Raw genomic sequence first — 25,456 nt, 5'->3', positions numbered from 1 at the left:
CAATATGTTTAGTGGGAAAGGAGACATTTAACCAGTGAACATAATCGACTGGTTAAATAAATAATGGATTAATTAGTATTTTGAGGTTAGACCCCAAAATGATTGAATGTCAAAGCAATGGCCTGAATACACATAACAGATAATCATGGTGACTTTTTAACTTGAAAAGGCATATTCTTACCCGATTGGACACTAATTATTTGGGTATAAATCTCATGCCGAAGCCACAAAATGGGTGGCTCTACCGGAATTGATCAGGTGTTAGGATGCTTTGTATCTGTTTTAAGTATGTTTATATAACTAACTTTAAAAATTACTCCAAAGGTTTTTTCTACACTTGGACATACGCCTCCTTTTCATTTTTAAAAACTATTAAATTGTTCCGTAAGCTAATGTTTCTGCTTGAAAATTCAGTAGGGACTTCTGATTGAGAACCCAATCCTCCCCTCCATCCCTCCCGCCCCCCACTCCCCCCCCCCACCACGTGTTTCGATTCACGCAGCAGCCGTCGCTGGGCCGGGCACGGGGGTTTATTGTATCGCTCGCCGCCCATGGGCACTGTCATTTCCCATTTCCAGGGTACCAGCACTGACTCCTGGCGCTCTCTCCTAGGCCAACGAGGTGACAGACAGCGCGTACATGGGCTCTGAGAGCACCTACAGCGAATGCGAGACCTTCACCGACGAGGATACCAGCACCCTGGTGCACCCTGAGCTGCAGCCCGAAGGAGACGCGGACAGCGCAGGCGGCTCGGCCGTGCCCTCCGAGTGCCTGGACGCCATGGAGGAGCCCGGCCACGGCGCTCTGCTGCTGCTCCCAGGCAGGTCTGTACCCCGCCCCGCACGGCCTGGACCCTGTGCCGGAGGCGCTGTGGGGTTATGCGAGATGGGCCGCATGGGTGCCAGAGGGGCTTGTGTCGGAGAGGCTTAGAATCATCCCAGGGCCTTGGAGAGCGTGGGGACCTGCCAGGTAGCCCACGCCTCGCTGCCTTGAGCCGCCTCCCGTCACAGCTCACCCACCTATCAGGAGAAGCCCCTCCTGCTGACAGCAGATGGCAGTTGTTACAAACGCTGCACAGCTCCGCTGGCTGTAGAGATAGAAATTGTAGGAGAAAAACTTGAACTCCACCTTTTGGATTTTGTCCTCACAGTTCTTATAAACCAGGTAAGACATCATAGTCAGTAAACATCTTCCGGCAGGGTCTTAGAACCTCATCTTTGCAGCACACCTGACCAGACCTGTTTCCGCCCCCCCTTGCCCGCCCCAGGTGCCCCCAGGCATTTTTAGGACCAGAGAGAGAAAAGGGCCGGTGGGACAGGTGCTGGTGGCCCACGTGGACCTGAAGGCACAGCTTGCGGTTTTGCCCTATGCAGCTGGGGGAGCCACCATGCTTAACAGCCTTGGAAATGTTTGGTTTTATTTTGTTGCGGTCGTTTTATATCATTTCGTTTCTTGTTTGGCCCTTACAGAGTTTTTGTGTGTGTTTTTCTCTGTAATTGAAGTATTTATTGCACAGTGACGTGCACGTGTCATAAATGTGCAGACACACCTGCATCCAGGGACCCCTCCTGCGCCCTCCCAGGCACTTGGCTCCTCAGGCAGCAGCACGCTGCCTGGTTTTGTGCCTGACATGCTGCGTGACCACACTGAAGGGTCATCTTACGCCTGTTCGCTTACCATCGTGGCTGTGAGACTCAGCCATCTTTTTGTGCACAGTTGTAAATCATTGCATTCATTATTATTAGAGCATTCCACTGTATGAATATGCTGTGTCTTTTTAACTCACTGTCGATGAGCACTTGGGTAGCTGACAGTTTGAGTTTGATGAATAAAGCTGCTGTAAACATGACCTGTATTTTAGCGGTGCATACGGAGCACGTGCGTTTGGCTGTCAAAGTTACTGCACTTCCCGCCGTACAGATGGTTCCAGACAGAGCTTACAGTCGTTACACGCCTGCCAGTGCTGTCTGTGGGCTCTGGATGCTCCCCGTCCTCGGCAGTACCTGGTGTTACCTGCTTTTTCGTGGTCGTTTTCTGGAGGGCGTGGACTGCAACGCTGGGTCAGGATAGTTCTCACTAGTGGTTCCCAGGTGACACGAGGGTGAGCGCCTTTCCTTCCTCTCTTGCCCGTTAGAGATCTGTCATGCGGGGGACCCTGCTCGCTGCACCATTTGTCGTGCCGGATGGCCTGCAGGGTCTCTGCTCCCGCTCCCCACACAAGAACGCAGGATATGGTGAGGCCAAAAAGGAACATCCACGGAGCCATAGGTAGGGGAGTCATACCACTATATTCTCTCTGGCGGCACTATACTCTCACTGGAGGCTGGATCCACACTGTCCGCAAACCGCCATCCACGCTTGCCAGCCCAGCCGCCATCTTTTTGCTAGCCCCCATTCTTTCTCTCTTCTCTAGCATAGCCACAGCAGTTATATTAGTGGCCAATGGCTCACTGGTTACAGCTGACGGCCAATCAGCCACAGCTGACGGCCATGCAATCACAGTTGATGGCCATTTACTACCTGAGCTAGCACCTGTCTATGTGAGGCCGAGAGCCTGTAAACTACTTTCTGGGGCTCTGCCCCCACAAGATCCTTTTTTGTGAAGTGGCTGTTCATGTCTTTTATCCATTTGTTTCTTGCAGGGGTCTGTAAACTTTTTCTGTAGAAGGCCAGATAATAAAATTTGTTTTGGGCTTGCAGGCTATGGGGCAGAGTCCCAGAGAGCGGTTTCCAGTCTCTCGGCCATAAGTGGAAAGGTGCTGGCTCGGGTAGTAGATGACCATCAGCTGTGACTAGTTGGCCATCAGCTGTTACCGGTTAGCCATTAGCCACTGATATAACTGCCGTGGCTGAGCTAGCAAGCGCGGATTGCAGTTAGCAAGTGGGGTCAGTTGGGAGAGAAGTGGACGGCAGACTACGGGATTGTGTGGCTCCTGCTTCCGGTGTCTCCAACCCAGCCGCCAGCGAGACCATAGTGGTATGACTCCCCTATCTATGGCTCCGTGGGTGTTCCTTTTTGGCCTCACCATGTCCTGCATCCTTATGTGGGGAGCGGGACCAGAGACCCTGCATGACACAGGCCTTATCAGCTTGGTGGCTACTTCTCAGCTCTGCTGTTGAAGTTCAGAGTGGCACATAAGTGGGTGGCACTTGGCCCCTCCTCCTGGTCTGTTGGTCCTGGTGTCTGTCTTTTTCTTCCTGATTTGTAGGAGTTCTTTATATATTTTAGATAGGAGTCCTGTGTTCCATATGTGGATTGCCAGGTATCTTTTTTTCTGCTCTGTAGGTTGTTGCCTTTTCAGTTTCCTGGTTGTGTCTGGGAGGAACAGATGTTTTTAATTCTCCTCTAGTCCATTTTTTATCTGTTTTCCTTTTGTGGTTAGCACTTCTGTGTTGTTTAAGAAACCTTTGTTTACTCCACATCGCTGTGATGTTGACTGCTGCTTTGCTTTCTTCCCCCCTTTCTTCCGCCTCTCCCCCCACTCTGGTTCAAGCCATTGTTTCTCAGTCTAGTTGTGTAGGACACAGCTCCCTGGCCCATGCTGGTATTATGAGCCTTGCGCTCCCCCCAGCTGAGGCTGTCGGTTGTCAGTTGATGGTTGGTCGCTCACAGCAGCTCACGGCAGTTCTTGCCGGCTGCCGGCCACTCACGCTGGGTTCTGGCCACTCACGCTGGCCACCGGCCACCCATGGCAGCCCACGGCAGCCCAGCTGCAGGGAGAGCTGTTGTTCACAATCTTAGCTGTAGAGGGCGCAGCTCACTGGCCCATGTGGGAATCAAACCGGCGCTCCAACCATCTGAGCCACCGGCCGGCCCTGCTCTCCTTTCAAAGCCTGTTGTTTTTACCTCATAGGCAGATCCGTTGTCTCTCCACAAGTGATCTTTTGTGTATGGTGTGAGGTAGGGATAATTCTTCCCATATCGATATCCAATCAAATCAGCCTCATTTTGAAAAGATCCCCCCTTCCTTCCTCCACTGTCCACGTGTCGCCTTGATCCCATGAGGTGGTTACTAGAACATTGGAACCCACACAGGTGGCTCACAGCACATTTCTGCTGTCACACCCTCGGTTCGGGGGCAGCCCATGGCTGTGAGTCAGAAGGCGTCATTTCTCTTTTGCCTTTGCAGATCCCACCTGCACAGTCAGTCCGTCGTCACGGTGATTGGTGGCGAGGAGCATTTTGAGGACTACGGGGAGGGCAGTGAGGCGGAATTGTCCCCGGAGACCCTCTGCAATGGGGAGCACGGCTGCAGAGACCCCGCATTTCTCACCCCCAGGTAATACAGCCTTGCACCTGTGTACCTGTTGCCCTCCCATTTCCCCATGTCTAGTTGTAGGGAACTTTCCGCTTTGGTTAGTAAATTGGTAAAAGAGAACTTATTTATTCACTGTAATATAATGAATGTACCACAGTCAACATTTTAAGATTTATACCTGGGTGAAAGTTGGCTGAAGTTTCTCCCATCCAGTTACGTTCCCAGGTCACTCCACACTGAGGCGGCCTCAGCAGAGCCACGAGGTACAGGGCCTGAGTGGGCAAACTTGGCTTTGCACGTTCCTTAGGTACTCATTGTGGCTCTCGTCGTGGCTTGTAGCCGGCTTTGCGGGAAGCTGCATGTATGTAAATGTGTGAGAACGTTTCAGTTCTACTCTCACGTAGAACATTGTAATTATACAACATGGTGTTATCAACGATCGCTACCATGTTTTACATCAGCTCCTCAGACCTTATTCCTCTCAGGGCTGAAAACCTGCCTCCGAGGGAGCCCTTGATATCACAACGCTCTGAAGTCATTTCCTTGTAATGATCTGACATCCCCAACGGCCTGGGAAGTTCTGGATTTGAGTAAACTGCATCGTGACACCTAATGGGCGAGACCCTCACTTAGCGAGCTGCTTCCTTCTCTAGGGCTGCACAGGAGGCCCAGGGAGAACGCTGGCCCTTGTGTCCAAACGAGGGGCCTGAGCGTGCTGTGTCCTGTGGCCCGGCCACCTTTCCCTGCTGGCTGGCCCATCAGAGAACACGCCTGCCTCTTCAGGCGAGACCCCCGCATGGCTGAACAGCCTGGCCTCTTCCGTCCCCTCTCCCATTTGCACCCAGTCCTTGAAATTCTCCGTCTTTACTGACCACAGTGGCCGAGTATCTTTAAACTGGCAACTGCGAGATTCTTCCTTTGTCCAGACTGTTAGCCAAGCCTAGAGGACATGGGTGGGGGCTGTGGCAGGAGGGTCTGCCTGATGGGTTCCCCCCTTGCTTTCCCCGTGTGCTGTTCCCTAAGCTGCCCACCAGTGTGGGTGAGGGGCCCTCCACAGGCATCTCTGGGGGTACGAGGTAGTGAGGCCGCAAGCCTGCTTGCAGCAGCTCCCTTCTGCTGCACATGCGCGTGCTGGTGTTGCAGCCGAGGCCGGAGGACCTGGCCTTGCTAAGTGTGTCCTGTCCTCTCCCGGTTAGTGCTACCCATTTGTTCAGTTTGTCCCTGTCTCTTGCCCAGGGCTTCACTGTTTTCTGTCTCAAGTGTGACTTCTATGCTGTAACTGATGTTTCATTTTAACTTTCCTTCCAATTGAACTTCCAGATTGGCTTTAAAAGCCTGTGGGTCCTCATGCCCCAGGGACATTGCAGCCTTCTGGCCACAGATGCATCACCAGTGCCCCTGACAGCCCATTGAAATGAGATCGCAGGGCGGCTCACAGCATGCTGACTTGTCAACACAGTTGTTAAACCTGACAAAATTATTGGTGATTCATAAGCCATGCATAGTCTTTGATGCTGGTGATGTTTAGAGCAGTTATTAAAGCAGGTGCAGCACAGTGAGTTCAACTCTGCCTGGAGACAGGCTTTGCTCTCACATTGACGAGTTTTTGACCAAGGAGGAAGCAGTGTGTCCAGGCACTTCTTGTTCCGGGCTTTCATGTCACAGTGGAGCAGATGGGTTACCCTGTTTCCTCTGAGCACCTGACCAGGGAGGAGCAGAGGTGTGGCCCGGGCCTGCGGCTCGAGCAGGTGTGTGTCACCGGTCCTAGAAGTGACACTGAGGGAAGTGGTTTGATCGCAGTCTGAAAGATCTAGAATCTTCCACAGCCAGTTATCTGACAACATGCTTTTGCCCAGCTGATTCCAGCCCCGAGTGGCGTCCCGGGAAACCTGCCAGGTCCTTGCTGTCTCCTGAACTGACACTTCTCGTCTCTCTAGCGCCGACCCGCTTGCTGCCAAGCTGCACAGCATTCTTACTGATGAGGCTTTTGAGTTTTACTGTAGCCAGTGCCACAAACAAATCAACCGCCTCGAGGATCTTTCTGCTCGCCTGAACGATCTTGAAAAGAATAGGTAACTGGCCTTGTTCGGTGTTCAAGGCTGAGGGGGACTCTTGCCCGCAGTCCCCCCCCCAGCCGGTCTGGTCAACTCTGGGGGGGCTTCCTCTATGGTCCAGAGGTGAGCATGCAGACGCCCGCCCCTTGCCTGGCCCTGCCCCACCTCCCTGCACGGCTGAGCCTGCGTTAGTGCCCTTTGTCCCCCTCGCTCCTGTGTGCATGCCACAGTCTAATCAGCAGCTTCGGTCCCTGCGGCAGGAAGCAATCTTTAGATACTATGTATCCTGTGTGAGGAAATCCCGCGTGTGAAAGAAAGCCTGTGCTTAGGGAAAGAGACTTTCTTCCTTTTCCTAAAAGATTCCTTTAATTGAGTCCCGTGAAACAGCATTGGGAAATTTAAAGTAAGATTTGGTCTTTTAAAAGCAAGTTTGTAGTCAGCTTTCGGGAATGTTGGTTGAAATCAGGTGTGTGTTCTCTGGGGGAGCCCCTCCCCGAACTCGCTTTTGTAAGGCTGCCTCAGACTCCCTTTCCAGAAGAATCCAGCTCTGCTATGCTGGCATCTGCTGCTCCCTGCCCTCGCCAGTCCGTTCTCCTCCATCTTCTGGGTCCAGTTTGTGTCAGACCATTAGCTTCCCGCTCCACCCCTGCTCCCCAAGCCCAGCTCAGGTCAGAGTTCCAGGAGGAGACAGTTTCTTTTGCTGACTCCTCACAACTCCACAAACTCCAATTATGGAAAACATTTCTTGGGTCGTTTGCACATATTGACATGCCCATAAAGCGTATTGTTGATTTAGCTTGTATGGGCAAGACCCTAGGTGGGCCCCTCTGAGGGCAGAAAGGGGTGGTACGTGCTCATCAGCGGTGTGGGCTCCCAGGCAGCAATCCGGGGCAGCTTCCTGGAAGAAGGGGTGTCAGACTGGCAGTAGGTTACATAAATGCAGAATGTGAACCATCCTGATGGTTTCAGTGTGTTTCGAGTAGTCTCCTAAACACTGCTTATGTATCTTGAGCCTGCCCCGTTATACCTGCTGTCCTGCCTCTAATTTCAATCCCAGTACATTTCACATCTGGGACACTTTTTCTTGTGTTCTGTGCAACACTTACAACACAGGCCGGAGTCCAGCAGATGCCCAGTTGGGTGGAGAGGACAGGACGGTACCTCGGTATCTGTGGCCCATCACCAGCTGCAGAGGGAGCCTGGAGGGGTCCCAGCAGCAATGAGGAAAAACCGGAAATGCTCTTTGAGGGAGGCTTTCCAGGGATACTTGAGAAAATGAGGCGTCTGGTGATTCTAAAGACCCTCTGGCCTCTGTTTTAGGGAAAATGAGTTTCACCTCCTGCGTGTTTGTTTCCCTGGGTGCACTGGTGAGGGGTCTTTTGTCCTTTCCATGTGGAGCCCTGCCCGCCTGCTGACTGGGTTCCAGTACGAGCATGCCATCTCTCATTCTCTGAAGATGTTTGGTGTAGACGTGCTCTTTTCCCACGTGGAGAATCTGCCCCAGGCCTGCCATGGTCACCCCCGCGAGGCTTTGTGGGGCAGAGAACAGCCTGGGACGTGGCTAAGTTCCACCAGTGAGTCCAGTGGGGGTCTTATCTCCAATTTCGGCTACCTGTTCCCTAAGCAAGACTCTACTAAGGTTGGTTAACATGCTGCTAAAATCATTATTATATAATCAGGACACACCTGTCAGTCAGGAAATGTCCCCCTAAACACTCAGTTAAGGAGATCTGAATGTTGCCTGTTGGTTTCCGTGGGGTTGCCTCAGAAAAATTGTATTTGGTTATAGAGTGTGGAAGATAAAAGGTGATTGAGGCCAAACCATGTCTGGAAGCTTTGGCGTCATGTACAATTTCCACCCAGTGAGGTTCAGAAGATGCCAACCGCTGTCATGTTTTCCAGGTTTTGGAGACATTTTGTAGAAGTCTGCTTTCCCTTAGAGGTATATTTTCAAATTATAAACTCTGTCACTGGACTGCCAGTCTCATCCCTGAGAGGTCAGTTAGGAAAACTGAACAGTGAGTCTGTCCTAGCCTGTTATTTTCAAGGAATCTTTGTAGCATTAGGAGGAAACTCGATTTGTGTTAAAATACACAGTATTAGTCAGGATCCCGTCAAGAGAGGGCGCTACACAGTGATTTGAACAGGGAAAGTTTCACAGAAAGTCTGACTGTAACAGGATTAGCTAGTAAGAGTCGAGAGGACTCGGGATACCGGAACAGCATCTGTGGGGGGCAGTGACATCCCTCCCATTTGCAGAGAGCGTGGCCCTGGCACTCTGTGGCAGAGATGTCACTGGTGCCACACCTGGGGGACTTGTTGGGAATCTCCTTTCTAGAAGTTGCTGGAATACTGCCCCTCGGAGGGGTCTCACCAGGGATACTTTGCTACAAAACTGCCGGAAGATATGTCCGGGGAAGTTCTGGGCACTGGGTGCTGCTGGGCACTGGCTCTGGGGAAGCTGCCCAGGTGGGATTTGGGAGTGTGACGTATCGGTGCCGAAATTAAAACCTATGACACTTTGTGGTTTCAAACAAGCCCATGCCACGTTTCACGTAGGGGCCTCTGATGGCCAACCGCTTGGAGGGTAATCGGGCTTCAGAAACGATTGGGATGTGGCGTTGGCCGGTGGCTTGGACCCAGTGCAGCAGCTGGCGGGCTAGGTCCTGGGGTCGGCCTCTGAACAGAGGTCGGATTGTGGCTTCATCGGAAATTTCTTTGGGGGGCAGATAATGCGAATAACACTTGCTGAGGCCTTGACAAGCCCCTGCAATTGCTCCCATGTCCCTGAATGTTTTGCTGAGTGGGCCTTTCTGTGCATGGAGCTGGCCTCGCAAGCGGGGTGCTGCATGCCTGTGGTCGCGCCCCCATCACCGTATCTCTTCAGCCTGAATTTCCTGTTTCCTCCCGTTCCTCCCTGTCTGTTCTCTCACACAATTTTCCTGTTTATTTTGATTTTGCACAGTCCAACGAGGCGGCTCTCCAGCAAGAAGGTGGCAAGGTAGGAGACCATTGCTTACTTAGAATGTTCTTCTGAAATGCGCCACTGCTCGTAGCTCTTTAAAAACATGTTTAAAAATATGGTTTTCCAAGGTATTTTTAAAAACTCGGGAAAGTTACTGCCAGGGTTTGGGACTGAAAATAATTTGAGGGGATGGGTTATGAAAAGAATTTCCGAAGGTGTGGATTGGGACCTGAATTTGTTGATACTGAAAGCTCTTGGCCTTCCTCCTGTTTGACTGCGCGCTCACCACAAGGTCTGGAAGGCGGCCGAGGTCCCCACGTTTGATGTAGGTTAACCCACTGGTAGCGAGCCCACGAGGGGCCCGATCTCACACCGCCAGACATGATGGAGCCTAGGTCTGGGTCTGCCTCCTTCAAAAGCTGTGCCCTTCCCACCCCCGCTGGTTCCCCCAGGTGAGAAGGAGACGGAGATGGGTCTAACTCGGGGCTGCTAAAGAACATGCTTCTGCTACCACTCATTCCTTTGTCCGTCTTGGATCCGACCTATTGGCTTCCTGCAGTGACAGGTGACAGCACACACATGTATCCGCTCCCTGCTATGCTAGCTCTAAAGACAAGTTTCACAGGGTTTACAAGATGCCCAGAGTTCTGAGGAAGCCATGTAGCATGTTACTGCACTTCCTTTGTGAGACAAGTCACCGCTTCTCCTGGAGGCAGTGATTATCTTCATGTTTTTCTTTTTTTTTTTAAGTTCCTACATTTTACTGACTTTCACCTTTTTAAAATTTTTTTTATTGGGGAATATTGGGAAACTGTGTTTCTCCAGGGCCCATCAGCTCCACGTCGTTGTCCTTCGATCTTCAATCCAGTTGTAGAGGGCGCAGCTCAGCCCCAAGTCCAGTTGCCATTTTCAGTCTTTAGTTGCAGGGGGCACAGCCCACCATCCCATGCAGGAATTGAACCGGCAACCTTGTTGAGAGCTTGTGCTCTAACCCACTGAGCCATCCGGCCGCCGCTCTTCATGTTTTTCTTTGCTTCATCTTCTGTCCTGCTCCTGCCTCCTCTGCTCAGCCCTGTGACAGGGCCACAGGCAGTCCTGTGTCTGTGTGGATGTTCCCTCCCAGAGCCACTTCACGACCTGGATGTTTGTTTCAGATGTTGGACCATCTCACTTCCTGATCCTCTGTCTTTTTTTTTTTTTTTTTTTTTTTAAATCTCCAGCACATATTCCAGTAGTTTCTTGAGAAAAGAGGTGCCCAGGAGATACATTTGCAAGACCTTGCTAGATATTTTATTCTTATAGTTTGGCTTTGTGTAGAATTGTGGATTGTAAATAATTTCTCTTTAGAGCTTTTGAAGGCATAACTCACTATCTTCTAGTACGAGGGCTGCTCCCGAGAGGTCTGATGCTTTCTGGTTTTCCTTTGTAACCATTTCTCCATCTCTGGAAGCTTTTAAACGTCATCTTTATCCCTGTAGGTGAGAAATGTAATGATGAGTCTTGTGAGTCCTTATTCCCATTGATTACCTGGGCTGAATGAAAGATGTGCTGTTCTAATCTGGAAGCTTCTGTGCCTTAGCTCTCGGGACTTTTCCCGGGGTGTTTCTTTGACAGTGTCCTGTGTTCCATCCACTTTCTGCTCCTTCCGGACTCCTGCTTGTGGCCCCACATGACCTTGTCGCCCACGTGCCTCTCTGCTCTGGCTCCTGTGACGCCTGCGCCACCAGCTTCTCTTCCCCGTCTCTTCCCTGAGTTCCACCTGGGCTCTGGGCTCTGTCCTTCCTGATAGAGGTCTCCCTCAGATAAGTGGGAGTGCTCTGTGCAGATTGGAGTGGTTGCTCATCGCTGGCAGGCAGCCTCTGGCCAGCATGTGGTGTGGACAAGGCCCCTGTGTCCGCAGGTCTTTTTGCCAACCAGACCCATGGTTTCCCCGAGTGGAGTCCTGCCCGGCTGCTGGCGTTTGGAGAGCCACACTGGGCCCGCCAGGTAGTCTGTAGACTGTGGGTGTGTGCGTTCCATTGGCAGGCTCTGTGTCCGGAGTCCAGGGCTCCTCTGGGTCTTGGAGCGTCCTTGTCAAGGGGTGTGGTGGACACCGCCCCTCCCACCCTCTGTGCTCATCTCTGCTGGCCTGTTTGCAGGGGCTGGTCCTTTCTGGGTTCTCGAGGGAACCAGCCCACTTCCGGAATCTCACTGGCCTTCCTCCCGCTGCTCTCCAGTGTCCAGTGCCCTGGTGCCATCTGCTTCTGCTCTCCTTGTCCTGGAGAACATAAACCTTTTGATTTTCTTTTATTATTATTATTATTATTATTATTATTATCATCATCATCATTATCATCTTAAGGGCTTAGATCTAGAGGAAGCAGTCATCAATCCACCTTTTCCATCTTTCTCCATCACGCCTTTGAGAAAAGTATCCATGTTCTTAAGAGATGTAATATTAATTGCCAGCCACACGGTATTGCAGTTTTAGCATTACTTTCTGTCTCACTTCCATCTTTTACCCCAAACAGGCTATATAGCTGGTGAAACTAAGGAAGGTAAAAATCTAACTGAGTCATCTCCTCTCAACCTCCCAGGTCTGGGACATGGAGGGACCCTGGGGCCGGTAGGGGCCCAAATCGCGTCGGCGGTTGGGCTTTGTCTGCTCCCTCCTTTGAAACACCCTCTGAGAACTTGGTTTTTCTTTCCCAGCTACCCTTTGGTATAGAAAAGCCCAGTCTGCAGCTAGAGTTTACAAACAGAGGCATATTCTGCCGTTTTTACATACAGTTTTAATGTGCTGCTCTTTTGCCCCTAACACTGCCAACAGAATTTGAAGGAAACTCAAAATAACTGTTGTAATTTAGCTTTTCACAGTGTTTCTGCCCTTCGCATGTGGCCTTGTGGCTGGATTATGGGTTTTAGAGGCACCAGCTCTGGCCCCTGGGTCCTGGCTGTGTGCCTGACCTGGACAGCAATGGCTCTGGGGTCGCTATATGTTTGAAGACCCTGAGGCATTGGCACAGAGCCAGCCTCAGGAGGGAGGGAGCAGCAGCGGGACCACCGCAGGGCAGGAGGCAGGTCTGGAGTGTGCGGTTTCGGCCCCCGGTGGCCTACCTGCCAGACCCTACCTGCCCCCCTTTGGCGTGATCAGGCATTTCCCTCAGCCCCCTCTCCTGGTAGGTCTCCTGAGTGGGGGTGAGTTTAAACACACGAGCCCCCCATCCACCATTTCTGGGAGCCTTGGCCTTCCCCTGAGGTGGTCACATGCTGGGGCCGCATGCTGGGTGCTTGGGGACTGGGTGTGACCGCCTATCCCCACCCAGGTTCAGCTGTTCAGAAGCGCCCGGCGCCCCTCGTAGGAGCTCAGAGTCGGGTGACCGGCCCCGGGCCACAGCCCCTCCTCAGCGTGGGCTCTGGGTCTGGGGTGGGCAGCTTCCTGTCCCAGGATTGCCTCACATTTGGGGTCCAAGTCCTGGGTGTTTGCGAGCAGCAGTTGGATGAGAACATGTGGGCTGTCGGACATCCTGCACCTCGGGTTCCGCACCCCTCAGGGAATCAGGTGGAGTCCCCAGAAAGGTGCTCATGTGTCCAGCCAGGGAACAGCCAGGGGACTCGTGGTCCCCATGGGTGAAGAAGCCCTTCTTTTTTGTTTGCCTTAGAACGTTTCTGGGAAAATAATTTAAGAAATGTACAAGCTCCATTGGTACTAAAAAGGAAATAGAACTTGATAATTTTGATAAAGATAATGTAGAAATTTCAATGTCATTTTTAATAGCATTTTATTGAATTCTTACCCTGTGCTATGAGGACGAACTATATATATATATATATATATATATATATATATATATATACACACACACACACACACACACACACACACACACACACACAAGCCTCATTTAAATCCTGTAATAGCTGCAGATCCCCATTTTATAGGCGAGTAAGGCTCAGAGAGGGTGAGTGGCTTTCTCAGGGTCACACAGCTCTGGGTATCAGGGTGCCACCTGGGAGCCTGGGTTGGTACATGCAGGCTCTGTCCAAACGCTCTTAGAGTTTGACGTGCTCCAGGTAAATTACAGCTGACACAGTGTCACCACAACTAACAAGATGGTCTCTAGGGTGACTTTGAACATGTGTTTGCTAAGCACCTGCTAAGGTGCCAATCGCGGAGGAGCTAAGGAAGGAGCTCCGAGGGTGTGGGGCCCCGGGAGGTGGGGGGGGGCTTGCAGCATGGCCGGGGCCAGTGCCCGCCTGAGCCCTAGGCTGTGTGGCACCCAGCGTGGCCCACAGGGTTGAAGATCTGTGTCCACTGGTGCCAGGCACAGAGAGCTGCTGCCGCAGAGGACAGCCGCAGCTGTGTGTCTCCCCAAGAGAGACCTGTGGTCTTTCATTGTTGCTGCACCAGGAGTACATTGGAAAATCAAGTATCAAGATGCCAGTAGGTGACATTGTGTGCAGAAGTCATGGTCCCGAATTAATATTTCACGGCCTGCAGTGGCAGATGAGATTATTTCATATCACAGGGAGGAATGGCGTCGTGTTTATTGCCCGAGTACAAAGTACCCTCGCCCCATCATCTGGTGGCGAAGGAGGCCGGGCCGGTCAGGCTCCAAAGAGCAGCAGGAGGACTCTGCACGCAGAGCGGCCGGCCGGCCCCAGCCCCCGCAATCGCGTCCTGCCTGGAAGTCCCTCCGGTGCAGACCTGGGCCCCGGCGGCCGGGCGCTGCCTGGGAGCCTGACCTGCATGTGCTCATGTTTGAGGAACTAGTCATTCGGCTCTTCCCGTCTTTTCTGTCTATTCTGCTGAAGGACCTTTTCTGGACGGGGGTGTTGTTTCTTCTCCACAGGCACCTGCACCAGTCAGGGGCCCTGACTATGGACGCCCTGCAGGACCCCCCTGAGGACGCCATGGAGGGCATGGAAGAGGCCATTGCAGACAAGGTAGGCCTGGGCGGCAGGACCGAGGCCCGCAGGTAGACATCACAGCCAGTCCCGGGACGCGTACTGGGTGCTGTGGCCTCAGGGGTGGGCCCACGTCGACGTACGTGGGGTGCGGTGCATTTGGGGTGCCGGGCCTCTTCCTGGCAAGCTGCTAGAGCACCGTGGAAGTGGTGATGGTGCCACAAGGGCTAATTAGGTCCTCCACCAGCTCCCGCATTTCACGTACATGGAAGAGGGAACTGAGGATGGGAACAGAGCAGTGAGTGGCAGTGGCTACCCACCTGTATTTGTACAGGGTCTGCTCAGGGTGCACTGGCATGCAGAGACTCAGCTCTGCAGGGCCTCTGGAGGCAGGATCTGGGGGCACTCGGCCTGCAGTGGTCACACAGCCAAACGTGTGAAATGGCCTGTTCCCTGAGAAAGGAGTCTGGTGAATGGGTTATGGGGGACCAGGCAGCCATCTGTGGTAAAGACCCTGAGCTTCGCAAAGACCAGCTCCAGCAAGAGGGGAAGAGGAGGGTGGCAGCACACATACCCCCTCATCCTGTACCCACCCGCCTCCTGTACCCCTCACCTCCTCCTGTACCCCTTTCTCTCCCCGTCACCTCCTGTACCCCTTACCGCCTCCTGTATCTGCTCTGCAGAACCTTCTCTGGCGCTCAGGGCTGGCCTTCTCTCCTCCTACCACCCGTGTAGTATCTGTCTCCCATTTAGTTAGTGAGCTTCCTTAGGAGGGAGGGACCAGCCCCCTGGGGCCTTTCTGTCCCTTGAGTCCCCCGGACATGCTACATGGGTTGGGTCTGGCAGAAAGCAGGCGCCCCTGCCTGCGGGGGGACCGTAGCCTGGCTGCCCCACACTCCCTCACAGGTCCATCACGGAGGTGCTGTCCGGGAACCTTATGTCTCTCGGGGCCCCTGCTGACACCTGTGCTTGTGGTTTTGAGGCTGTGGGGTGCTCGCTGTCCTGACAGATGCCTGTGGGGGCCACATGCCTTGTTTATGGGACAGTCTCCATGAACAAGATAGACACCCCCCCCTCCAGCCGAGTGGGCACTGCCTCCTAAATTGTTGGCTTGGGGGTGTAGACTCTCTTGCCTCCTTGATTCTCAAGCCACTGTCTCGCTCCCGAGGTTGTCTTCCTAGAGAAGCGGGTGTCGGAGCTGGAGAAGGACACGGCCGCCAACGGAGAGCAGCACAGCCGGCTGAGGCAGGAGAACCTCCAGCTGGTGCACAGGTGAGCGTGCCGTGTTCTCTGCACCTCAGAGCGAGGGCGGGCGGGCGGGCCGGCGCGGCTCTGCACTGAGGTGGCCCTCACCGGAGCTGCCCTCCATCCCGCTGCAGTACCAGCCCTGGGGGGGTGCCAGGTGGCCTTTTAGGCGTGTCTCCGACTTGACGGAGTCCCCGGCCCATGTAGGGCCCCAGAGAAAAGAGCAAGGGGAGAGCCCCCCACCCCACCCCTCACCCCTCAGGAGCAGCTGACGCCAGCAGCCAGACCACCTGCACATAGCACCTGGTGGAGGCCTGGCCCCGGGCAGCAGAGGCTTTACTGGGTTCCAATGTGTGGCCTCTGGACTGTGCCCCCGCTTCTGAGCGCCCGTCCAGAGGATACAGTGCCGACCACAGGCCCTCGTGCCCGGACACGGGCTCCTTCGCTCTGACAGCGGCTGCGCTTTCCTCACTTCTGTCGCATCATCTGGTTTCATCTTTGTGATCCCTGTGTGGCAGATACTGCCGCTGTCCCCATTTCACAGATGAGAAGCCGAGGCTTAGGGGATTGCCCAGGGCCTCAGACAGCACGTGGGGTCTTCGGGGGGGGGGGCAGTGCCTCCAGAGCCCCCTGCAGTGGAGCGTGCATGTCCTCACAGGTGTTGAGCCACAGAAACAAGGAACCAGTGGGAGCCACTGGGAACATGGCGGGATGTGCAATCTGATGCTCAGTGAGAGCTGAGGACGAAATAACGGGCGTGCACAGCGAGGAGTCGCTAGTGTCAGCACCAGGGTGGGGCTCTTTCCCACTGCTGTGCTGTGGCCTTTTCCTAGAACGCTGTGCGAGTTGCAGCTTCCTGACGCCAGTTCTGCGTTCGGACCGCATGCAGTTTGCAGCAGCGCCGTGCTTCTCGGGCCGAGCAGGCGAGCCTGGCCCCGGGGCATCGCTCTGCGGCTGTGCTGCCCTTGTGCAGCTGCTGTGGGGGGCGAGGCGGGAGGTAGGCCTGCAGGGCGTGAGAGGCAGGAAGCACGTGTGAGGGGGATTCCACAGGAGGTCTGTCCTTGCCAGGCTTCTGGGGCCACAGCTCGGCCCGGCCGCACACTCCGCCTTCAGGCCAGGCCTGTCTTCACAGGCCCGTTTCCACACCCATAACCGGAGAGCGTGGACCTGAATCGCTCTGAACAGCGCTGGACACAGGCCCGCACGTCCTCACATGGCATTGTCCTCACCGGCGCCAGGGGACGCTTAGCTCATCCCCTCCCGGGTGTTTCCCTCCCGGGTGGTCCCGACCTTTGTGGCCTGTCCCCAGTGTCACGGGGGCCGTCTGCCCTTGAGAAGTGGACCACCCGTGCTATGTGGGCAGAGCTCACACAGCACTTGAATGGAGTAAAAACAAGTCATCTTGTGCCGGTGAGAGCCCACCCTCGGGGTCCTCACAGAGGGGCTGCCAGGGCCCTGCTGCACAGCCGGGGGTGTCTGTGGAGGGTACCAGTGCGGCGCTAAGGAAATGCCCCATTTCCGGAGACGTGTCAGTCACTCCCTCTGTCCCTGTCCAGGGAGGTCGGGATGGGCCACCAGACCCTTTTCTCAAGCTGACCGGTGAGGTTTAGTCTAATCTGATGAGCACTTACAGTTACCCACGTGTGTACGTGGGTACACTCCCTCTGTGCTCCACCCCCCCAGGGTCAGCCACGTCCAGTTCCTGTGGGTGTTTCTTCTGGTGTTGGCTCCGGTTCTTCTAACCAGCTCCTGCTGCTGTTTCATGGTGTTTCCCATGGGTCACACTGCCAGCCCATGCCCTGCCTCACAGCTGTCCTCCTGCCGCCATCCCAGGAATTCCACGTGCTTCCCCTGTGTTTGGTTTTTTATTTTCTGGATTCCACATTTTCCTTTTTGCTCATATTCTGAGGAGGCCGTCCCTCACCGTTGCTTGGGGAAGGGCGCATAGGAGCAGGATCTTTGAGACCCTGCATAACTGACACTCACCCTGTGGGGACAGAGCCAGGAGAGCAGTTTCCAGGCTCTCGGCCTCACGTGGAAAGGTGCTGGCTCGGGTAGTAGATGGCCATCAGCTGTGACTAGTTGGCCGTCAGCTGTAACCAGTGAGCCATTGGCCACTGATATAACTGCCGTGGCTACGCTAGCAGAAAATGGGGACTCGCAAGAAGATGGTGGCTGAGCCTGCAAGCGCGGATTGCAGTTAGCAAGTGAGGTTGGTTGGCAGAGAAGTGGATGGTGGGTTGCGGATCGTGTGGCTCCTGCTTCCTGTGTCTCCAACCCAGCCACCAGCGAGAATATAGCAGTGTGACTTCCGTATCTATGGCTCCGTGGGTGTTCCTTTTTGGCCTCACCATGTCCTGCATTCTTATGTGGGGAGTGGGAGCTGAGACCCCGCATGATACCCTGCATGACACACCCTCCTCTGACAGTGGGGCTCAGGCTGGGATTCTACTCGAAGTCGGTTCCCTTAGAACTTGGGGCTCTGCTGCCTCCGACCCAAGCTGCGTTCAGGACTCCTGGCGCTGCTTTGTCACCTGTTCTCATCCTGGACACGCAAGGGCGTCCCGTTGTTTCCTGTGCTGGGCACGTGGTTTCGTTTCCAGCCTTTAAATCTGGAAAGTGTGCTCCTCAGTTTCAGGAAGATTTCTAGAATTATTTGTGTATACAGTGTCTTTCATTTTCTTATCTGTCTGAACTTCTTTCTGTTCAAAATATTAGACCTCCTGGACCTCCCCGCTCATTTTCTTGACTTGCCGATTCTCTATCTTTTTTTTCTTTTTCTGTGTAATATCCTTGGTGTTCTCCTTCAACTCTTTTATTGAATTTAAAATTTTTCTTCTCATAGTTTTAATTTCTAAGTTACTTTTTGTCATGTTTCTTCTGTGGCATCGCCCTATTTTGTGGATATGGCATCTTAGCTTTCTGTTTGTTACAGGGCTTTTCCCCCTATTTCCTGCATGATGTGTATTTCCTTTGAGGTCCTTTTTCTTTTTTTTTCTTTTCTTTTTTTTTCTGTTTGCTTTGGCCACTTTGTATTTTTTCTGTTTGCTTTGGCCACTTTGTATTAAAAGCTTACCTATGGTGGTGGCTGGTGATCTCTGGCCATCTGTTGACTCTTAGGTTTGAGGCACCAAGAAGCCCTGTGTATGGGGACGGCTTTCAGGCTCCATGCCGTCCACGGGCAGGGCCTGGAGCCCTTCTCTTTGGGATGGTCAGTTCCTGCCTCCTGTGGGTGGGCGTGGTGGTCTGGGAAGGGGCCAGGGTCAGGGCCGCCACGTGAACATTCCCCGTGTCCCCGTGTTCTCACTGCCACCTGCCCTTACCTCTGCCTTGGGTGACGTGGGTGGGGCTGGTCTGTACCGGGTCCCCAGCCTGGAGTGTCTGTGCGAGGTACCTTGGGACGCTGGTGGAGACGCTGGTGGCCTTGTGTCCATAGGAGGGCCGGTCTCCTGTCCACATGCCACGCTCTGTGCAGGGCGCGTCTCCTGCATCGGAACTGCCCTTGACCAGAGCTGTGGGTGGGAAGTCTCAGGGGGGCAGCTCTCTTGGGTCCCATGCAGCGTCCGGCCCCGGTGGAACGGCACGCAGGCGTTCACCTCCTCTCTTGGCCTTCACAGAGCCAACGCCCTCGAGGAGCAGCTGAAGGAGCAGGAGCTGCGGGCCTGTGAGATGGTCATGGAAGAAACGCGGAAGCAGAAGGAGCTCCTGTGCAAGATGGAGAGAGAGAAGAGCATTGAGATCGAGAACCTACAAGCCAGGTAGGCAAGGCCTCCGCCATCCCCGGACAATCGGTGAGAAAATGTGCTGGGTGCTGTCGTAATGATAGCCCCCCGCCCAGGAAGGTACAGTGTCTGAATTTTTTAAAAAGTAAAAAACCTCTGTGAAAAAAACTGTTAAACTCCACCGAAGGCCACAAAAGATCTGAATTCAAAGAGTGACTTGACATGGATGTCGGTTTCTCTAAATCTATCTCTAGTCGATATTCTCTGTCAAAATATCAATCTTTTTTCAAGACAACTTGATAAAATTACCTTTATGCTTCTCTGGAGGCATAAACCTTAGATGAGTCAGGAAATGTGGGGGGGGCAGAGAAAGGGGGTGAACACACTGTGTATAAAACTCACTTTGAAGGCACAGGAGGTGCCACAGCCCCGTGCTACTCGGGGACAGCAGTGCCACATCCAGGCACTCAGGCTGGAAGCACATGGCACACGCTTACAATTATACACGTGAGTAATGGTTCTCTTAAAATGCTGTTTGTAAAAGAAAACCCACAGATAACTTAAATGTCCATTTGCAGAGAAATGGTGAAAACGATCATCTTAGCTTTCCTTCCCAGTCTCACTGCCAGAGCTCCTCCCCTGAGTGGGTAGTGAGGGTGGCGGGTGTTTCACAGAGTTTTATTTTACTGGGTCAGTATCGCTTTTAGAATTCAAAATACAGTAGTTTTAAATATTCACGAAAGAGGACTCACGTCTTTAGCTTGGGTTCCTCTCCAGCTCTTAAAGCTGGGAAGATAGACTTGAAGAAAAGCTCCTGGGCATTTTCAAAAGTGGAGGTGGCAGGAGGGGCCTGCTCTGCTCACAGCTGTGCCCGGTTCCCCCAGGACAGGGAGTCCGCCTTAAGACAAACACAGTCAGGTGCCACCCCCGGGCCAGCCAGGCCCAGGCAGCAGGACAGCACAGTCTGGTGGACTCAGAGGACGTGACATCTCTCGTTTGTGCATGCCGGTGTCCTCTCCTTCGGGCCCCCTCCCCTGGGGCTGTGGGTGCTGAGAGGCAGGGCCGCCCTGCCTCCCACGTCTGCCCAACCAGAGCCTGCACAGTGGGCGTGTCCTGCTGCCCAGGCAGGACACCAGCCTGGATGGGGTCTCCTGAGGCCCTCAGGGACCGAGGCAGCACTCGGTGTCCTTGCTTCATCCGAGTAAGCCTGCTGCCTGCTCTGTGAACCTACGGTCAGTGGCTCTGTGCGCTCAGACCCTGCAGCTCCCTGGGAGTGTGCGGGGCAGAGGCCGCCTGTGGTTCCTGGGGGGCACCCTGAGGGCAGCCCATTGTGGTGTGCAGGGAGACCCTCCTCAGTAAGGGACTGCAGAGTGACAGGATGTTGAGGACAGCTGGCTTATGGAAAAGAACCAGGACTCCCTGGAGAACGGGGCCGAGTTTGTAGCTGTAACGGGAGCCTGGAGCATCGTGTAGCACCAGACAGCAGGGATGCGCTCGGATAAAAGCACACGCACAGTGATGGGGCAGGTCCCAGGGATGTGGGCCAGCTGAAGGTCAAAGCTAGAACAATTGGAGCAACACACTAGTCATGTTACTATTGGCCCACGACCCAAAGGGTAACTGGATGTGATGACAAATAAATGGGGAGAAGACATGACTCTTCCTCGCAGAGGAATTACAAATAATACATGGAGATGCCCCTCTGGGGAGGTGGCACTGAGTCCTCCCCTCCCCTGGAGCGTGGGCCGGACTCGGTGACCAGCTTCCAGAGGACAGAGAATGGATGGGAGGAGCAGAACTTGACAGAGGAGGTACCTGGCGCGCACACCTGGACCAGGTGATCAGGTCAGCATGACCCGTGATGAGTGACAGGAGGGGACCCCTGATCTGATGTGCCCAATGTGGAGTTCTTCCCAAACTCATAACCCATCCAATCACCAGGAAACAGCACACAGACCCAACCCGAGGCAGGCACACTCTACCCAATGCTTAACCAGAACCGCTCAAAGCTGTCGAGGGCATGAAAACCCAGTAGAGTCTGGGAGACGGCCCCAGACCATGGGCCAAAGAGACCCCTCAGTGCCGTGTCCTGGGAGGGACCCTGGATGGAGGGGGGCACTGGGGGCAAAAGCTGAGTCGCGCCCAGGCTTTGGTGACCGGAGTGTCCCAGTGTGGGCGTGTGGGCCGTCAGGAGCGAGCTGGGTGGTGAGCAGATGCCGCGAGGGCAGCTGAAAGGGGCTCCGCCCTGAGGCAGCTGCTGTCGATCTGAAATGATCTCCAACCCACAGTGCAGTTAACCCGTCCTGGCCTGTGGGAAGCTTGGCTTAGAGCGTAAGGGCTGCGCCCTCGTGTTGGGGGGTCTCCTCTGTGACCCGGGAGCGGCTCTTAGCAAGGTTTCCGAGATGTTTGGCTTCCTCGGCCCAAGGGGCGGATTCCTAGGGAGGGGGTCCCAGCCTCATGCTTCATCCCAGGCTGCAGCAGCTGGATGAGGAGAACGGTGAGCTGAGGTCCTGCACGCCCTGTCTGAAGGCCAACATCGAACGCCTGGAGGAGGTAAGCTGCCAGCCAGAGCGCGGAGTGGGCAGGGCCGGGCGGGGCACTGTGTGGGCCTCGAGGTCAGCTGGGCCAGAGGTCAGCTGGGCCAGCCGACAGCTTTCCTGCACCCTCTGCGCCTGCCACCTGCTGGGGACCGGGATGGGCGGGGACAGGTTCTTTAAAGCGGGGCAGCCAGCCAATGGCTGCGACACAGGCGGGGGAACTGCTGCTCCCCAGAGCAGGCTGGTGATGCTGGGCCCTACGGGGCCTGTGTGTGAGGGAACAAGCTCAGCTCAGGCTGCCCTCCCTTTGCTGGAAGATACTGGACCCTGCCTGGGTTCCCAGCCTTCCCGCAGACGTGGGATCCTTGGGCCCAGAGGTTCACGCTTAGATTGACCCGTGGGCTGAATCCAGGGATGGTGTCCGTGAGGAGCCGCCTTCAGTGGGACCCCTCATGCTCCACGCTGCAGATGTTCACTGAGAGGCCCCTCCCCCTCTCCCCTTGCCACCATGTGTCCCCTGGGAAGCTCTGAGCCCTGACCCGTCCTGGCTGCCATGAGCAACTCCTGCTGAGTGGCCTCGGGTCAGGTCCTGCTCTTGCCTCCCCCTAGATATAGTCCCCGTGGGCAGGGGGTGGGGACACCTGCACCAAGAGCCCCAAGGCCCACATGCCTCACACACTGTGCTAAGGTCGCCACAGGCCCTGAGCACACGCCTGTGTTTGTCCCTCGGCCCTGAGGGGAGGCTCAGTGGCAGCTCCATGGGGGGCGGTGGACTCTGAGTGGTGGGGTACGTGCCGCAGGGAACGCCGAGGGAATGGTGGCGGGCGAGGCGTGTTCATGGCAAGTGTCTCACTTGTGCAGGAGAAGCAGAAGCTGCTCGATGAGATTGAAGAGTTGTCGCTGCGGCTCAGCGACGAGCAGGAAAACAGGAGGAAGCTGGGGGACAGGCTGAGTCACGAGAGGCACCAGTTCCAGAGGGACAAGGAGGCCACCCAGGAGGTGAGCACAGGCCCCAGGGGCACTGGCTCCCAGCACCCCCAGGGCCCATCTGGCGTGAGCTGCGGCTTTTCTCCCGCGTGCTGGGCAGAGGTGCTGGGTGCGTGGCGATGTCTGGGAAGCGTGGCGTCGCCCTCGTCCCCAGACACGGCCTTCAGCCCGAGGCAGAGGCTGAAGCCAGGGCTGACTGGCTGCTGGCGCGCGGCTCCCACAGCTCATCGAGGACCTGCGCAAGCAGCTGGAACACCTGCAGCTCTTCAAGCTGGAGGCCGAGCAGCGGCGGGGCCGCAGCAGCAGCGTGGGGCTGCAGGAGTATCACAGCCGCGCCCGGGAGAGCGAGCTGGAGCAGGAGGTCCGCAGGCTGAAGCAGGTGCGGCTGCGCACACGCCGGGGCGGCCGGCGCGGGGCGGGCGCGTGGGGCCGCGGCCCGGGAGTGACTGGCGTGTCACCCACCTCAGGATAATCGCAACCTGAAGGAGCAGAACGACGAGCTCAACGGGCAGATCATAAACCTGAGCATCCAGGGCGCCAAGAACCTCTTCTCCACGTCCTTCTCCGAGTCCCTGGCCGCCGAGATCAGCTCCGTCTCGCGTGATGAGGTAACGCACCCCCCCTGCCCCCCGCCTCGAGGGCCCACAGTCTGTGCCCTGTGCCCACCGTGCCCTCCCACAGCTCATGGAAGCGATCCAGAAGCAGGAAGAGATCAACTTGCGCCTGCAGGATTACATCGACAGGATCGTCGTGGCCATCATGGAGACCAACCCGTCCATCCTGGAGGTCAAGTAGCGGCAGACGGCCCAGCCCAGGCTGGTTCCGGACCCACCAACGTCCAGAGAGGCACACGCAGGCCGGGACCAGCAGGCCCCGTGCCCAGAGCCTGGAGCCCACGGCTGGGCTGGGTGGGCGCCGTGGGGGAGGGAGAAGGACAGGGAAGCCCCAGGCCTGGAGCCCCCAGCAGGGGTAGGGCCTGCGCTCAGCTCCGGCCTTCCCCGCCCCCTCCTCTCTGCAGAGATGTGGGGACAGTGTCTCAGGCTGGGGCGGGTGCCTCCATGAGCTCCCTCCCGAGTGGCAGACCACCTGCTGTCCTGCCTTATCAGGGAAGAAAGGAAGGAAACGGGTCCCTGCCTGGGATGCTGCCACCCATGCCTGCACAGGCACGCTGACCGGTGCCAGCCAAGCTTCAGCCGCTCCTGGACAGCAGAGAGGCCCCGGGACCCCTGTGGTGTGGGAAGGACAGGCGGGCAGGCTGGCTGGTGTGTGTCGGGTCTGACCAGGAGCTAAAGGGCCTCCCTGCGTCTTTCCTGGGGCGGTCTCCCAGCCAGGAGGGGCGGCTCGGTCCTGCTCCAGGCCCAGGGGCTCTGGCCATGCAGCTCTTTCCACAGTTGGACCCTCGCTGCAGTAACCCTTGAGGGCTCTTTCCCTGCTGTGGGGGTTGGGGCAGGACGTGAGAGTGGAGCCGTGTGGAATGTGCTGTCTGGACGGGCTGGACATTGCCAGCTCCCTCTGACGGCTGGGGTGCAGGCAAGGCCGTGGCGAGGTGCTGCTTCCCCATGGGTGGGGCCTTCCTGGCCTGCTGGAGTCCCCCCCTCCTGTGCGGATCTTGGCTGCCCCCAGTGAAGTCCCAGCTTCCCAGGTCAGAGTCTAAATGTGTCCTCTGGGAGTCTGAAGTCATTAGAAGTTGTCCTTCTTCCCCAGGTGCAGTCTGCAGGAGGCGGGGCAGGGCGGGCTCCAAGGACACAGGTCAGGAGCAGAGAACAGGCCTTCCCAGCGGCTTGGGAGTTCCTTGAAGGAGGCCCTTGCCCAGCTTTGCGCTGCAGCCACCCCAGCGCCTGTGCTAGCAGGAGCAGCCGTGTCAGCCCCCCCGGGATGCTGGGCCTGCCCCCCCTGAGCCCGAGCACTGGCCAGGAGCGCCCAGGTGGGCCCCACACAGACTGGCCGCTGCTGTGTATGAATGTGCGTGTGAGGCGTGTGTGCGTGCGTGTGAGGATGGGTGTTGCCCTGTGTTCCTCCATCCTCCACGTGGCCCACCTCCTACACTAAGAGTTAAGACATTGCTTCGTATTGTACATTTTGGGGAAAGCCTTGCTGTAAATCAGTGTAAACTTGGAGGAGAGATTTTTCTATCATGTAGAGTAGGTATTTTTTATAGATTGAAGGTTGATCAATTTTTTAATACTTCCAAGAGAGAAAACTATCTGTGTATACACATGAAATATATATATATATATATATGTATGATAATAAATACTGAACTCTGCTTTCCACGCCCAGCCCGCCCGCCGACACGCCCGCGGGTCTGTCTGTCCCCCAGCAGTCCTGGAACTGTCAATACGAGCTGCTGGAAGACGCTCCACTCAAACACTCAGGCACTGACTGACTTGCACATTCACCCCGCTTTCATCCTCAAGACTCTTCCAGGCAGAGTGGCCGTGGCCTGGATGCGGAAGGGCGAGGCCAGGACGATATCACCACAGATTAAAGCTGTTGCTGCACACACGCAGGCTGGCTCCTTCCTCTGTGGGGGCCAAGGGTGCGGTGGGTGGGGGTGCCGTGGGCCTGTCCCAGCACCCCCAAGGTGTCTGAGCGGCCGGGGGCCATGTGTCACCTGAGTTCAGACAGCAGGAGACCCCCTGGTGAAGCCCGTCCCTCCTGGCCTGGCTGTGACCTGGAGGCCCCGGGATGGCGCCTGCAGGCAGGGCCCCCAGCAGGGCTAGGCCCAGAGCAGTCTTGGGGCGGGACAGGTGATGGGCTCCTGGGCCATGAGTTCGTGGTGGCACCCATCCCCAGAGTG

At 55.5% G+C, this 25,456-nt stretch overlaps 1 protein-coding gene across 3 annotated transcripts in view; it reads left to right on the top strand.

Moving 5' to 3' along the window:
- RAB11FIP3 (RAB11 family interacting protein 3) overlaps positions 1-25,165 on the top strand; it is a 71,728-nt gene extending 46,563 nt beyond the window's left edge. The window contains exons 4-15 of one of the 3 annotated variants that reach the window (XM_019756180.2): positions 613-824; positions 4,131-4,280; positions 6,197-6,331; positions 9,279-9,314; positions 14,111-14,204; positions 15,334-15,437; positions 19,028-19,168; positions 21,604-21,685; positions 22,531-22,668; positions 22,880-23,035; positions 23,124-23,264; positions 23,338-25,165. In XM_019756180.2, coding sequence (XP_019611739.2) covers positions 613-824; positions 4,131-4,280; positions 6,197-6,331; positions 9,279-9,314; positions 14,111-14,204; positions 15,334-15,437; positions 19,028-19,168; positions 21,604-21,685; positions 22,531-22,668; positions 22,880-23,035; positions 23,124-23,264; positions 23,338-23,451 — 1,503 coding nt within the window. In that variant the 3' untranslated portion in view covers positions 23,452-25,165. The remainder of the gene's footprint in view (positions 1-612; positions 825-4,130; positions 4,281-6,196; positions 6,332-9,278; positions 9,315-14,110; positions 14,205-15,333; positions 15,438-19,027; positions 19,169-21,603; positions 21,686-22,530; positions 22,669-22,879; positions 23,036-23,123; positions 23,265-23,337) is intronic. The other 2 variants (XM_074322929.1, XM_074322930.1) reach the window with 2 other exon arrangements.
- The last annotated feature ends 291 nt before the right edge of the window (positions 25,166-25,456 follow it).

This window comes from Rhinolophus sinicus, linkage group LG18 (genome assembly GCF_036562045.2).
Source record: "Rhinolophus sinicus isolate RSC01 linkage group LG18, ASM3656204v1, whole genome shotgun sequence".
In the NCBI taxonomy this organism is placed as follows: Eukaryota; Metazoa; Chordata; class Mammalia; order Chiroptera; family Rhinolophidae; genus Rhinolophus; species Rhinolophus sinicus.
Note: the sequence above shows the minus strand (reverse complement) of the source record. Positions and strands in the feature narration are given on the sequence as shown.